General features: G+C 46.8%; 1 protein-coding gene across 2 annotated transcripts in view; it reads left to right on the top strand.

Moving 5' to 3' along the window:
• Positions 1-13,929, top strand: part of AFF3 (ALF transcription elongation factor 3) — a 558,275-nt gene that overhangs the window by 523,326 nt on the left and 21,020 nt on the right. For both annotated transcript variants that reach the window (XM_082672922.1, XM_082672923.1), the window contains 3 exons: positions 1,379-1,503; positions 5,102-5,303; positions 8,238-8,359. In XM_082672922.1, the coding sequence (XP_082529048.1) occupies positions 1,379-1,503; positions 5,102-5,303; positions 8,238-8,359 (449 nt within the window). The remainder of the gene's footprint in view (positions 1-1,378; positions 1,504-5,101; positions 5,304-8,237; positions 8,360-13,929) is intronic.

The following is a 13,929-nucleotide window of genomic DNA, read 5'->3' as shown; positions in this document are numbered from 1 at the left end:
CTTCTGTGGACTTCAGTTTCTTTGTTTGTAAAATGGTGACATCTTTGCAGGGGTGTTGTCAGAGTCACATGATATAATGCAGTAATGCGGGTTAGCTCACTACATACCTACCCTCTTTCCTTCTGTTTTCCTCTCATACCCTGCCCTCCCCCTTACTCGCTGGATTGACTTGTCCATCAGTCCCCAGGTGATTAATTGATTAATGAGTGAATCAGCCAGTCATCTGGAGATGGATGGATAAATGGACAGGCTGATGGAAAGAGAGAGAGAGAGGTATTTCAGAGATAGAAATTGATAAACATACAGATAGATTGGAAATATATATAGCTGTATAGGTATATGTAGATAATGAGATGTGCAAAAACATATACATGTATATTCCATAGTATTCTGTATTTAAATAATTTTATTATTCATGGGCTTTTTTATTTTAACTTACAAAACTTCATTTACACTAAGTCTCACACTCAGCTCTCCTCATGAAATCTACTGAATCGTCATTAAACTCACACAGAGAAGTGAAAGAACATTTTCCCAGCACTCTTTGCTCAGTATCTGGGGTGTGAAGCCCTCAGTTTTGGGTGCTGGAGATGGGGCACCGCAGACCTGGCTGCCCAGGGTGCAGAGTCTAGCCCTGCCAGAGCCCTGGAAGCCAGAACTGGGGGTTCAGAGCTTTGGCTTGGACCCTCACTGGGGGCACAGTTTCGGCGTGAGCTGCTGGGGTCCTTGCAATAGAGGCTGTGTAACAATCCCAGCTGGAGAGAGAAGGTCAAAACTTCTCTATCTTTGGTGCCAGTGCTTGTCTCCTGGAAAGCTCTGCTGAGAGCCCTACATGTGCCTGTACCGTGTTGCTGCGATCTCACCAAAAATGCAATTTGGTTGAGTGCATGTGCCTCGTACCCTAGTACACGCCTAGGTTAAATACCATCGTGGAAAACAAGAATCCAGTCAAACTACTGTTTTATAAAAATGTCCTTTGAGGCCATGAATTTCAAAAGAAAGGTCCGAGCTTGGCACTGCCCTTACAACATCAAGCCCAGGATAGGTCGCTATGCCTTGTTTGGGTACCAAGAAACGCCAAAGGGAGGGATGCTGAAACTCCAGAACAGGTCTTCTTTGGAGGGTGGAATCTGCCTGTGGGTAAAGAAGTGTTCAGTGGTGATCTTTGTGTCACGCTTTTTCCTCTCAGTAAGCTGACAGATTTCTTCCTTGTTCGCGGAGTCGCTGATGGGGAACCCAGGCCAGGGCCGAGAGTGCTGCAGCCACATTGGTGCTCGGGATGTTGTCCAGAGAAGCCCAGATAAGCTGGTTGGCGATGGGAGCTCGCTGTGATCCCTTGAAATCTAAAGCTGACTGGCTTTTGCTTCTTCCCATGCAGTGTGACAGCGAAGATGACTGCCGGGAGATCAGGAAGGCTCAGGGAGAGAAGGAGAGCTCTTCACGACTCACTGCCTCGGCCGGCAGTACTTTGTCCGCAAACCATTGCAACGTGAACGTCAACAGGTACTCACGCGCCCAGGAAGGCAGAGGGAGCTGGAGGCGTGTCTGGGTCTGAGAGGCACATGCCTACTGGGGGAGAGTCGGATTTTTGAGTGACTGCTCTGCTCTGGGTCTCCATGTTGCCTACCAAGCCTCTTGGGCTCCTTCATCAATAGAAATTGATAAGAGGCCAGACAAGAAATTCAGACAAGGCTTTACTGGGGCTCATGCTGTAGCACGAGGGAACAAAGACAAGTAACAGATTCCCTTGCACGCTGTCTGATGGGGGGCCAGCTGATTCCTTAAATGGGGTGAGGGTAGGGTGGGGCCAGGGGTCTGATTCCTTCCTAGGGCGGGGCCAGCTGATTCCTTAAATGGGGTGAGGGTAGGGTGGGGCCAGGCTGGAGGGGTGGCTTAGGAGGTCTGCTCACCCCCTTGTTGGCGCTGAGTGCAGGGGGCGTGCGCAGTAACCTACTTTTGCTCCTGACACCCTGCATTTTTGCTCCGGACTCCTCAGAAGTGGACGTTGGGTTTTTGGTCTTTTTGTATCTTATTCGTAATTTGTTCCAACTGCCCTGTGCGTGCAGTTATTTTTAGCCCCTTGTAGTTTCTTTGTATTTTGTGGCTCAAGGAGATGTTTGTCCAGGTGCAAGCACTGCAGCAGAGGGTCCCAGGTCCCAGCCTGTCTCATGCAGACTCCTTTCCCTTGGTTTAACCCAAGACTAACCAGTATGCCTGGACGTGTGCTTCTTGTCACAGCTCCAGGTGCGCTGGAAGTACTTCTTTATAACAAAAGACCAGTTACTAGTTGCACGCAGTTCTATCCTTTCAAAAACACACCCTCCACTCTGAAAACTTACAAACTGAATAAGCTTATTACACCAATGAAAAATATAAACTTGAGCAGAATCTCCATATGACACACCTAAAGGCGTTGGGTGTAGACTGAATTTGCGGTGACAGACAGGATCCGGGTCTCCAAGGCGAAACAGCCACCCAGTCCCTCCTCTCAAGGGGTTCTAGAGAGACCCACATGGCACTGAATCCCCTCTGTGACAAAGGCTTCCTAGCAAAGCAAGGTCCCAGATATTTATTATAAGTGAGCAGCTTATCATCAGTCATAGAAGTCCTTTCCATTTAGAAATAGCACAGCTCAGAAACCACTTTATCCTCTGCTGAGACACTCCTCACTCTCCCTGACTGTGTACATAGAATTTTTAAGGGGAGATTAATGTTTCAGCGCAACACATAAAAATGTAAACTGAAAGGTTAGGAGAAGATGTAGAGTAGTACTAAAACCCGGAGAGGAAATTGGAGAGCGAGGGCACCTGAGCACAGGCCCACTGCAGTGTTAGAATCACCTTGGGAAGAAGGGCAAGAGCCCTTGAAGGTCTGAGCAAGAAAGAGCAACACACACAAGCTGCCCGAGCCCACAGTCCTCTGGGCCAAGCAGATGGCATCCCAAAATATTGAGGAAATGTGAATGGGGAAAATACGGCTCAAAAATTTCTTTTTTTCTTTTTTTTTTTTTTTTGCCGTACGCGGCCTCTCACTGCTGTGGCCTCTCCCGTTGCGAAGCACGGGCTCCGGATGTGCAGGCGCAGTGGCCATGGCTCACTGGCCCAGCCGCTCCGCAGCATGTGGGATCCTCCCAGACCGGGGCACGAACCCGCGTCCCCTGCATCGGCAGGCGGCCTCTCAACCACTGCGCCGCCAGGGAAACCCTCAAAAATGTCTTTTTAAATGTGTGATAGAGTTGTATATGTGCTTCTTTGTTCATGCCTTAAATAACCTTTCTAGCAGATCTAGTAATGACCATAATTTCTAGTAGTGATGAGTGTAAACCATATTTCAGGATGTCTGCCACAACTGGTAAGGCATGAAAATATCTGTGATTTCCACTGGTGACACAATCCCAGGTCTTGCTAGTAGTACTCCTGCTAAACCACCACTGTGGTTTCTTGCCTTTGTTCGTAATTAAAGGAAATGTTCAGTTTCAGTGAGAGGTTAAGGAAAGTGAAGATGCAACTTCTTTCCCATGCAAGTGCGGGGACCCCAGGATAAGAGCTCCTGCTCTAGAGTTTTTGCTGGCAGAGCCTCCTGGCTCTGATAGTTTCACTTATGTTAAGTAAGGACTCTACGCATATGAAAGTGCTTTGAGTTTTTCTTGGAAAGGTGGCCTGTGTACCTCTGGAATTGTGATTACCACTGTTAAGCTTTACCTGTGTAATAAGACAATCCTTCATATAGGGTGATTGCCCATCCCAAAGATGCGATCCCAAGAACGTTTCAAAGTTACTTTGGTCAACCTGAATAGATAAACTTATAATGATGAAGAAGAAATAGTCATATGTTCATGACAATATTTAATGTAATAATTTAGTTTTCTGCAGACATTTAAGATCATGTAGTATGTAAAATAATTGAGACTTAGAAATAAGACTTTTTCACTCACATGTCAAGAAAGTTATATTCAGACGGTTCATATCCGTCTTCAACATCAGTGTTTTCATCTTCACTGGCTGAGCCACTTTTGACTCGTCCAAGGCAGTTTTCGAGAACACACCTTCTCACTTCTAAGTTGTTGGATGCACAGTACTTCTTGAACCAGAAAGCTGTCATCAGAAATTCTCTCCCAACACAGATCTGTTTGCATAACATTAAGAACCTTGGCTTCTCGTTTGTTCTAGAGGCCTGTGTTTGTAATTTCTACACTGTGACCACCAACTAAGGAAATTGCTTAAAAATAAAAAGTGACTTTACTGGCTTGTTTGCAGTGATAGTCAACACATGCAATTAAGAAGTCACAACTGCGGGAATAATGACTAAATCTTTGTTAAATGAATTTATTTTAACTGACTCTACCAGGTGACTTCTAGAAGCATCCCAAATTAGCAGTGATTGAGTTTATTTGAGGCTAATGTGTCTTCCCCCAATTTTTGTTTCAACGGAGAGAGCCCTATCTACATACTGTACGTTGCAAAGACTCAAATATGACTCCCTTCCCTGGTGGTCTTTGGCGGCGTGTGGGGGGATTTATATTCAGGCATAGACAATAGTTTGGAAGGTAAAATAAGGAGCTAGGAATCAGAAAATGTCATTTCTAATGACAGTCTTCTATTCTTTGTTTATTCTGATCCATGCCTGGCTACCTAACAATTAGAAGGTGGGTTCATGCTTGGTTATTCTGTGATTCTGTTATTCTCCATATAATAATTAGTACAAGCTCAGGTGTTAGCAAAAGTCCTTTTGGAAGTGGAGATCTCGTGTATAATTTGAGTTTCCCGTTACCTGCTGTTTACACTTGTTAGGAAAACAGTAAGTTGTTTGTCGTGTATTTTGAGATCCTTGGATGAAGAACTTGGGAAATGAAGGTATTATTATGCTTAGTTATTTAACTCCAGATTACTATTTTTTTCTGGGAGGACGAGTAAGAAAACCATGAACGAAATTTCTTTATTGTTCGTTACGGTCCTAATGCCATAAAATCGTTTCCTGGCATGATAATTCCCCATAAACGTCTTCCTACCAGCAGGTTTTAAGTGGGAGGGTCACATATAAAACATTTACCTTGCCATGCGCTGAGTGGGTGACCTTCCATTACTGTGATTTCCGTTTACAGCTTGGCAATCCCAATAAATAAAAATGAAAAAATGCTCCGCTCACCCACTTCACCCCTCTCCGACGCATCTAAACACAAATACCCCGGCGAGGACCTGACGTCCCCCAGCAGATCCAACAGCAACGGTTTGTTCACCTCCGCCTCGTCCAGCAAAAAGCATAAGGCTGAGAACCAGCTGCAGACCCATGGTGGAGACCTCACGGTACGTTGATGCTCTTCTGCCCCAGATAAAACAGGAGTGAAAATGAGCACGCCCCTCTGCTCTGCCTCTAGCCCAGCACAGTCCAAACACAGGCTTTTTAAATTGCAACTTCAGGAAAAGTTCCTGCTTTATTATTCCAAATAAATGTTCCCAGGTAAAATAAATGTCCGATAGTTTCTGGTATGTGGGAGGATAATGTTTGTTCAAGTCACAAGGAGGCCTTATTGACAGAAAGCTTGGCTGTATAAACAGCACAAGCTGAGAAAAGGTTTAATCTCCAAACGTATTAGACTGGATGACCTAAGATCAGTGACACCCACCTTGGGACATTGCAGGAGGTCGAGGAGGCCCACCTTGGTAAGGGGGCCCCACTGGCGGTCCCTGCCCACATGGCAGCGTAGCACCAGGAAGGTAACCTGGCACGCCTTGAGGATGGCCGCCGTACTGACCATGAGGCGGCATTGGGGGTCTCATTCCTCGTTGCTGTGGGATGCCTGGCTGCGGTAGCATCATACCTCCATTTGGTCCAACGGGTAGATTACCGATGGAAGCCTGTCCTGGTCGAGGAAGATTACATTGATACGTGGTGAGCAGTGAGGTCCCGCAAAGCAGCCCTAAAGGCTGGTCTGGGAAGCCCTGGCAAAGCAGCTGCTCTTCGCCTCTCGCACAGGCAGCTGCCGAAGAAACGGAGGAGGCATTTTCAGCCTCTTCTGCTTAGGAACACTCTTTGGAGGACTTCATTTCCCATCCTGAAAAGAATTAGCCCTAACGTAACTCTCCCAGGACAAAGTAAATTGGGAGTTTTGGACCAACCAGTCTTTCTACTGGAAAAGATTTCTTGCCCTGGGGCAGAGCTGAATCCAGGATTGGAGCCCAAGGCCAAAGTTGAAGGGCTTCCCGCTGCCCTCAGTGACCAGTGTGGTGACCAGGGTGGGACAGCTGCCACCACCCCTCTTCCAGTGACTTTGTCAAGGGTGATTCCAACACGCTGTATTCCCCTGGGAACCTGGGTTCCCCTCTAGCCTCATAGCTTAGTCACCGTGTGACCTTGGGCCGGTTGCTTAATCTCTTGAGCCTGTTTTCATTTGCAAAACGGTGGTGTAAGATTTCAATGAGGCAGTACCGCCTAAAGAACCCAACCCCCGTGGACACCTGTGCAGCTAACACTGCATGTAAGTTCCTCTTTCCTGCCACCCTCCATCTAACAGCGGGCGGCCCTGGACCGTGCATCCTCCAGGTACATTATTTAATTCCAAACTCTCCCCCCCCCCCCCGTGCCTCTCAAAACCAGTGGGGCTTTGTGAGGCAGGGAGAAATGAGACTTGGTGATAGGACTCTGCAAAGAAAGTGGGGGGAGGCAGCATGTCATGCTTTATCCCATGAATTAAAGAGGCAAAAAGAGTCAGTAGATGGTCCAGCAAGAGCCTAAATCTTACGGAACCATCAGGAAATTAACCCCTTCATGCACCCTCATTTGGGAGCAATTATCTTTGGTTCTAGGATACACGAATCTGAGAAGACCATATTAGAAAAAACAAAAAGCTAACGATTCCAATTTTAAACCAAACACAACTTTTCTTTGCCTCTAGATCCTTCAATCACAAGCAACTATGATATGCAGAGAATCGTAAAACCATGATAGACTTTATTGAGGCATTCTTTTCACTGAACGGGTGTTTATCAAGGAAGTATTTATTGTGTCCCAGGCACTTTGCTACATAACAGAGATGCACTGATGATCTAAAGGGTTCAGTCTCTGCCTGCAGGATAGCTTACAGTCTAGCTGGGGAGAGCCACCTAGAGCAGGGCTCACACACATCCATCATTTACTACCCTGCATGCCAGAAAGGAAACGCCCAGAGTCCTGGAGGCTCTCGTAACAAAGAGGCTTGGTCTACGCATAAAATCGGTCCATATTTAAAGAAACATTGATATACATTCCACCTTAATTACTTCAGAGGAATCCATTTGAATCTCCTAACTAAAACCGGGGTGTTTTATTATCCAGACGTCAGCACACAGTAGGTGCTCTCTATAATGTCCGCATCTCCAGGACAAAGGGTGTTTCCATTTTTCCCCAGATCCAGAGTGTTCCTTCTTAAAACACATCTTAAATAATTTCTAGTGATTCCCTTTGGCTCTCCCTGTTCTTCACAGACAGCTGATGAGAACCCGTCAATTGTGACCTGAATGACCTCTTTTGTGAGGGATGATTATAGCTCAGTGGTTCTGAGAGCTTGACTCCTGGACCAGCATCACCTGGAACTTGTTAGCAATGCATGTTGTCAGGCTCTTCCCCAGATGTACTGAGTGAGAGATGCTGGCGGTGAGGCCCAGCTGGCTGTGTGTTAATGGTGATTCTGATGCAGTCCATTTGGACAACCATGGGTCTAGCCAACTGGGAAGCGTAGGAGCCTGAATCCTAAGCCCCCAGCCTCCACCCACAATAGCCATCTGAGCTTGGGCGAGTTCAAGATCTGGATCTGCGGGAGTGGGCACACTGAGATTCCTTTTTTTTTTTTTGCGGTACGCGGGCCTCTCACTGTTGTGGCCTCTCCCGTTGTGGAGCACAGGCTCCGGACGCGAAGGCTCAGCGGCCGTGGCTCACGGGCCCAGCCGCTCCGCGGCATGTGGGATCTTCCCGGACCGGGGCACGAACCCGCGTCCCCTGCATCAGCAGGCGGACTCTCAACCACTGCGCCACCAGGGAAGCCCAAGAGAGTGCCCTTTTGATGTCCCGGGAATGGCATTTGACCACGTATGTAAAAGCCTCCACCTTGAGACCTGCAGTGCAAGTATTTCTTCTTCTTTATTTCAACGAGGAAAGCACCATCAGCTCTAACCTAGAACACAGAACACAAGCGATTCTAACAGGTTGCTCCTTCAGCCAGGTGGCCAGTTTCTCAAATACAGGTGTGTTTGTTTGTTGTTTAGAAAGCGGCTCACAGCAATTCCGAAAACGTTCTCCACAAGTCACGGCCACAGACAGAGCCATGGTCTCCAGGCTCCAATGGCCACAGGGACTGCAAGAGGCAGAAACTCATCTTCGATGACATGTAAGTGTGGACCCTTGGTTGGTACGGTGAGGGCCAGATCGGTGGGAGCAGGGAGATGGTTTAATATGCGTCTGATTCACAGGGTGGCCATTTCTGTCATGTGATCTCATCTGTTAAATGTCACCCTCTCGAAGGGAATTGCAGCTTCACTCCAAGTGTACCCCTGAGTCCTGGGAGACTTCTGAGTGAATAGAACAACCAGGGCTAACAGGGCTGCCTCCAGGATGTCAGAAAACTAAACTAAATGGCATCAATGAGTCATATTTCTAAGTCCCTGCATTTGGGGTTGTATGCTGCCAGAAGGAGAAGCATTTTTTGTTTTTGTAAATTATAACAGGCAAAGAATAATAGTGATTCACTCCTGAAAGCTTTTTTTTTCCTCTAAAATGCTGTAGTCTTTATAAAAGTGTAAACAGTTCTTATCCAGGAGAAAATATCCTGTCATCCATCTCCCAGTCCTAACACTGAAACCCAAGTATTAGTTCCGTTCCCGGCATCGATTTAAGAGGAGGAGAAACAAAAGAAAAGGAATAAATTAACATCCTGGAATGCTCTGGAGATGCTGAAAATGACAAATGAGAAATGATAAAATGATACTGAAAGTTATTTAGGCTCTTGGGGAAAAAATATGTGTCAAGGACAAGCCTGGAAGGCAGCAGGTATGGTTTCAAGAGTTCGCCTTGAATCCTCCTTTCAACTTGAGCCGTTCACCAAGCGTGCAGCGTGTGTGTGTTTGAGGCACGCCCTTAAATCCCGGCGTGGAGCAGCGGGCAACAGTGAGAGGACACCCTGCTCTCTGACTGTTGACAGTCTGGCTGAGGGGACAGACTGTAAGCCACGACCCTCACCCAGAGTCAGAAAATAAAATGGTGCTAAATGTCTCTGAGTCCCAGCTTCCTAATCGGAAAAAGTGACTGTCATGACAGGCTCATCTGAGATCCAGTGAGATGGTCTCTCCTGAGCGTGACCACCTGAGAAGTGAAAGCTCGGCGCGGTGGTGATGACTCTTCCACCCTCATCTCCCTCCCATCCTACTTTCCAATCCTATCTTCACTCAGAGTATAGGCACGATCAGTTGGTTCACCTCCAAGAAGCAAGAATACCGAGTTAGGGCTTCCCTGGTGGCGCAGTGGTTGAGAGTCTGCCTGCCGATGCAGGGGATACGGGTTCGTGCCCCGGTCCGGGAGGATCCCACATGCCGCGGAGCGGCTGGGCCCGTGAGCCATGGCCGCTGAGCCTGCGCGTCCGGAGCCTGTGCTCCGCAACGGGAGAGGCCACAGCAGTGAGAGGCCCGCGTACCCCCCCAAAAAAAAAAAATGAATACCGAGTTGTAGCCCTCAAGCCCTGCTTGGACTTCATTAAGTTACTTAGGGCACAGACTTTGAGGGTTCAAAGCCAAATCCACATTATTTTGTTTCTTTATTGAACACGTTCCCAGATAATTGGTTTTACCAAAGTGTAAGGGTGGCCCAGGAGGACGTGTGTTTTTCTCCTCTTCCCGTGGCTGCCGCAGCTGCACTCAACCCCAAGCACGCTCTCTCCTGACCCTCAGCACCTCCCCTTCCCCTCCTTGCCCGCTGCCCTGGGCATCAAGGGAGGTGGTAATTAATCCCCGGGGTGGGGGGCGTGTAATGGGAGTACAATCAGGCAGTCAACTCCATATATAATTAGGGTTTGGTGGTGTAAATTGTTCAAGGGAGCTTTAACCGTTTGCAAAAACAGGAGATCAGAATCGTGTTTAATGACATTGTGGAAATTTGCATTCAGAAGATATAGGAATCTTTTTGATTTTCATCTTAATTAAAGATGCTCTTCCTAATATTAAGAAGCAAATTGAAGACAAAGTAGTTATATGGATGGGTCAGCCTCCATATCGTTTAGGTTGCAACCCAGTTCTTTGAGGAATTAAAAACAATTATACTTATCTTACAAATCAAGTCTTTATAAGAATGGAAACGGGGCTTTAGACATCATTCAAAGCCCACCTGTCATTTTTACCAGTCCCAAAACTGCCCTTATTCATCTCAAGAAGCTTGCAGATGGGGAGGGATGGACTGGGGGTTTGGGGTTAGTAGATGCAAACTATTATGTATAGAATAGATAAACAAGAAGGTCCTACTGTATAGCACAGGGGACTATATTCAGTGTCCTGAGATAAACCATAATGGAAAAGAATATAAATAAGAATGTATATATATATATATATATATATATATGTATATATATGTGTGTATAACTGAGTCACTTTGCTGTACAGCAGAAATTAATACAACATTGTAAATCCACTATACTTCAATAAAATTTTTTTTTTTGGTGGTACGTGGGCCTCTCACTGTTGTGGCCTTTCCCGTTGCGGAGTACAGGCTCCGGACGCGCAGGCTCAGCGGCCATGGCTCACGGGCCCAGCCGCTCCACGGCATGTAGGATCTTCCCGGACCGGGACACGAACCCGTGTCCCCTGCATCGGCAGGCGGACTCTCAACCACTGCGCCACCAGGGAAGCCCAATAAAAAATAAATTTAAAAGGAAAAAGAAAGTTGCAGGTATTATAAAAGATCTGGACTCAGGGAGCAAAAAAAAAAGGAGAAGCAGTCATAATCTACAACATAAGCAAACACACGTGCATTTGACAGTAAGGTACCCAAAGCATCAAATGTATCAAGGGCATGGTGTTTAAACACACACATGTATGGGAAATTAAAATGTAAGGAATTTCCCAGTGTATGGACCAGAAAGCTAAGTTTGAAACAGCAACAACTAAATGGTCCTACTTCTACCTGCAGTGTCTTGGACTGTTTACAAGAGGCAATGTTTCTCAGTCTGCTGGGACTGCAGCTAATATAATTTTGTCCCTATTTGTATCAACCAAGAGGCTGTTATCATTCGTTCTTCCCATTAGCAATGTGTGTAATTTTTCTGGCTGGCAGCTACAATACAGTGTTTCTCCCTTTATGGATAAGGGTACAATAGAATAAAAAAGCACTCTTTCATATCCATCATATATAGAGAGAGACATCTTCCAGTTGCCACGTGTCCCAATTGATTTGAAATCCATGACAGTAAGAGAAACATGCAACTCCAACAGCCGCTTAACTGCTGAACTGAGAAAGTCGTGGGAAGATTCTTCAAGCTTGAAAAGCAAAAACAGGCATTGTCTCTTCATTGGAACAATAAAAATATGTCCGTGAAGAGATCACTGGGGGGACTTCCCTGGGGGCACAGTGGTTAAGACTCCACGCTCCCAATGCAGAGGGCCCAGGTTTGATCCCTGGTCAGGGAACTAGATCCCACATGCATGCCGCAACTTTGAGTTCACATGCCACAACTGAGGAGCCCACCTGCCACAACTAAGACCGGTGCAACCAAATAAATAAATAAATTTTTAAAAATAATAATAATAAAGAGATCACTGGGCTAGGAAGTCACCTAAAAGTATGTAAAGTGTCTCCCAGGTTCAGTTGGTGTGTCCTGAGGTCCAGTGGTAGGAACAAGGGTATGTGATTGATTCATTCTCAGTTATTAATTGAGGGAAGATGGAGGCATATGGGTGGCCTCTCCAGGAAGCTTCCCCGGGACCACAACCTTGGCCGCCTCCTGCTACCTCTCTGCTCTGCACCAGCCTCAAGGACCATGACCTGGCTCCTGCCATTTTCCTTGACTTCTCCTCACTAGAGGTGTCAACAGGCAGTGACATGACCAAAGAGAGGCCACCAGAAGGAGAGAAAGAACTAGAGAATTAGCAGCGGAATGATTTAGAGTTGATGGAAATCCAGTTATAGCGCTCCAGTGAGTAACAGATGCCATCCTGTCACGTGACTTTTAAAGCCACATCACGTAGCTTTTTTAAAAAAAGTAAACTCATCCTTTTGTATTACAAATACTCGTTAACGGTTGAATAAACATGAGATTCAGACAACAGCCACCCGAATCCAGTGGGCACTCAAATAACAACCGTTGAATGGCCCCAGCTGAATTAGAATAACATTCCCAGGGGGTAATGCCTGCATCTTTTTTTCTTTCTCTTTCCGTGAATGTAAGGAATCTACTACGTGCAAGTCAATTTAAATTCACGGGCTTCCAGGCCCTTTTCCTAGGTCACTTACCCGTTCAGGATGTAGATGGAACTGAACCGAATAATTTGTTTTAAAACTGTGATCCAGGTCAGCCTGTCCTGCAGAATCACCCCTGACGTTTAGCCGTGCTCCACTTTCTCTCCTCGAGAGCCCTGATTTTAAGGTGACACTGGTGTAATTACCAAACTTCTGTTTAAAAAAAAAATCTGTAAGGATTTATGTCCATGAGTGACAGCACTTGATTCAACTCAAAGCCTAGAAACGGATCTTATTAGTGCAGAGCCATGAGCTGTAAATTACTTGGTGTCATAATTAGTGACAGGGGAGTTCTTGACGCTGGAAAATCCAGGGAACAATTGTGTCACGAAGTCCTCAGTACAGACGTCAGAGCAGAGCTGAGTGGTGAAATGCTTGGCCTCTCTTCCCACGCGCCATATTGCTGTGCCGGGGAGCCAGAGAACCCCGGGTGCCAGCCCTGCCTGCTGTTTCCAGAAGGATGTGCTGTCTCTTGCCCACATTTCACAAGGAGGAGTCAGTCATGATCGTCACATTCAGCCACACCACCAAACGTCCCATCTGTCCCCGTGGCACCAATACCAGGAACCCAACTACTTAAACCTCCCTACGCGAGAAGAGACTCCCTAGCCACGCGGTGCTGAAGCCCTGGCCTGGGAGATGTGGCTGGCAGGGCAGGAAGAGGGAGTCGGCATTTGTGATATGCTCAGCCGCCTCATAGCTAAAAGCGTTTTAATTTTATGGAGGGTGGAAGATTCCTGTATGTGAAAGGCCAGATGATGGAGTGAGAGGACACCAACTGCAATCCTTGAGTAGGTGATGTTACGTCGAGGCAAGGCGCCCACGGTGGACCTGCTGTGGCCGTTCTTCCTCTCCCGAGGGGCTCCCCTTCCCAGTTGCTTCAAAGCTGGACCCCACCTTTCCTGATACACCATTCATGTGCCTTTCTGTTCTTCATATGGAATTTTTTCACTTATGAACCCCTCTCAGCCAGGTTTTTATTTTTTTCTAACCAAAACAGAAAGAAAGGGGAAAGAGAGGACTTGGCTGGGGGTGTTGGGAGGGCAGGAGCTGGGGACAAGGCCTTTTAGATCTCCCTGATTGAAATCTGAGCTCTCTGATCATTTTAAGGGCTTGTCAAATGATTTTATCTCTTTTGATTATTCTTTTTTTAATCAGTCGTTTTTCTACAGTTATCATGGTTTATTTTATTTTATGTATTTATCTTTGGTTGCGTTGGGTCTTTGTTGCTGCGTGCGGGCTTCCTCTAGTTGCGGCAAACGGGCTACTCTTCCTTGCGGTGCGTGGGCTTCTCATTGCGGTGGCTTCTCTTGTCGCGGAGCATGGGCTCTAGGCACACGGGCTTCAGTAGCTGTGGCTCGCGGGCTCTAGAGCACAGGCTCAGTAGTTGTGGCGCATGAGCTTAGCTGCTCTGTGGCATGTGGCATCTTCCCGGACCAGGGCTCAAACCCATGTCCCCTG

Source organism: Grampus griseus, assembly GCF_964374135.1.
Source record: "Grampus griseus genome assembly, chromosome: 15".
Lineage (NCBI taxonomy): Eukaryota > Metazoa > Chordata > Mammalia > Artiodactyla > Delphinidae > Grampus > Grampus griseus.
The sequence above is the reverse complement of the archived record's forward strand: the minus strand, read 5'-3'. Positions and strand labels throughout refer to the sequence as shown.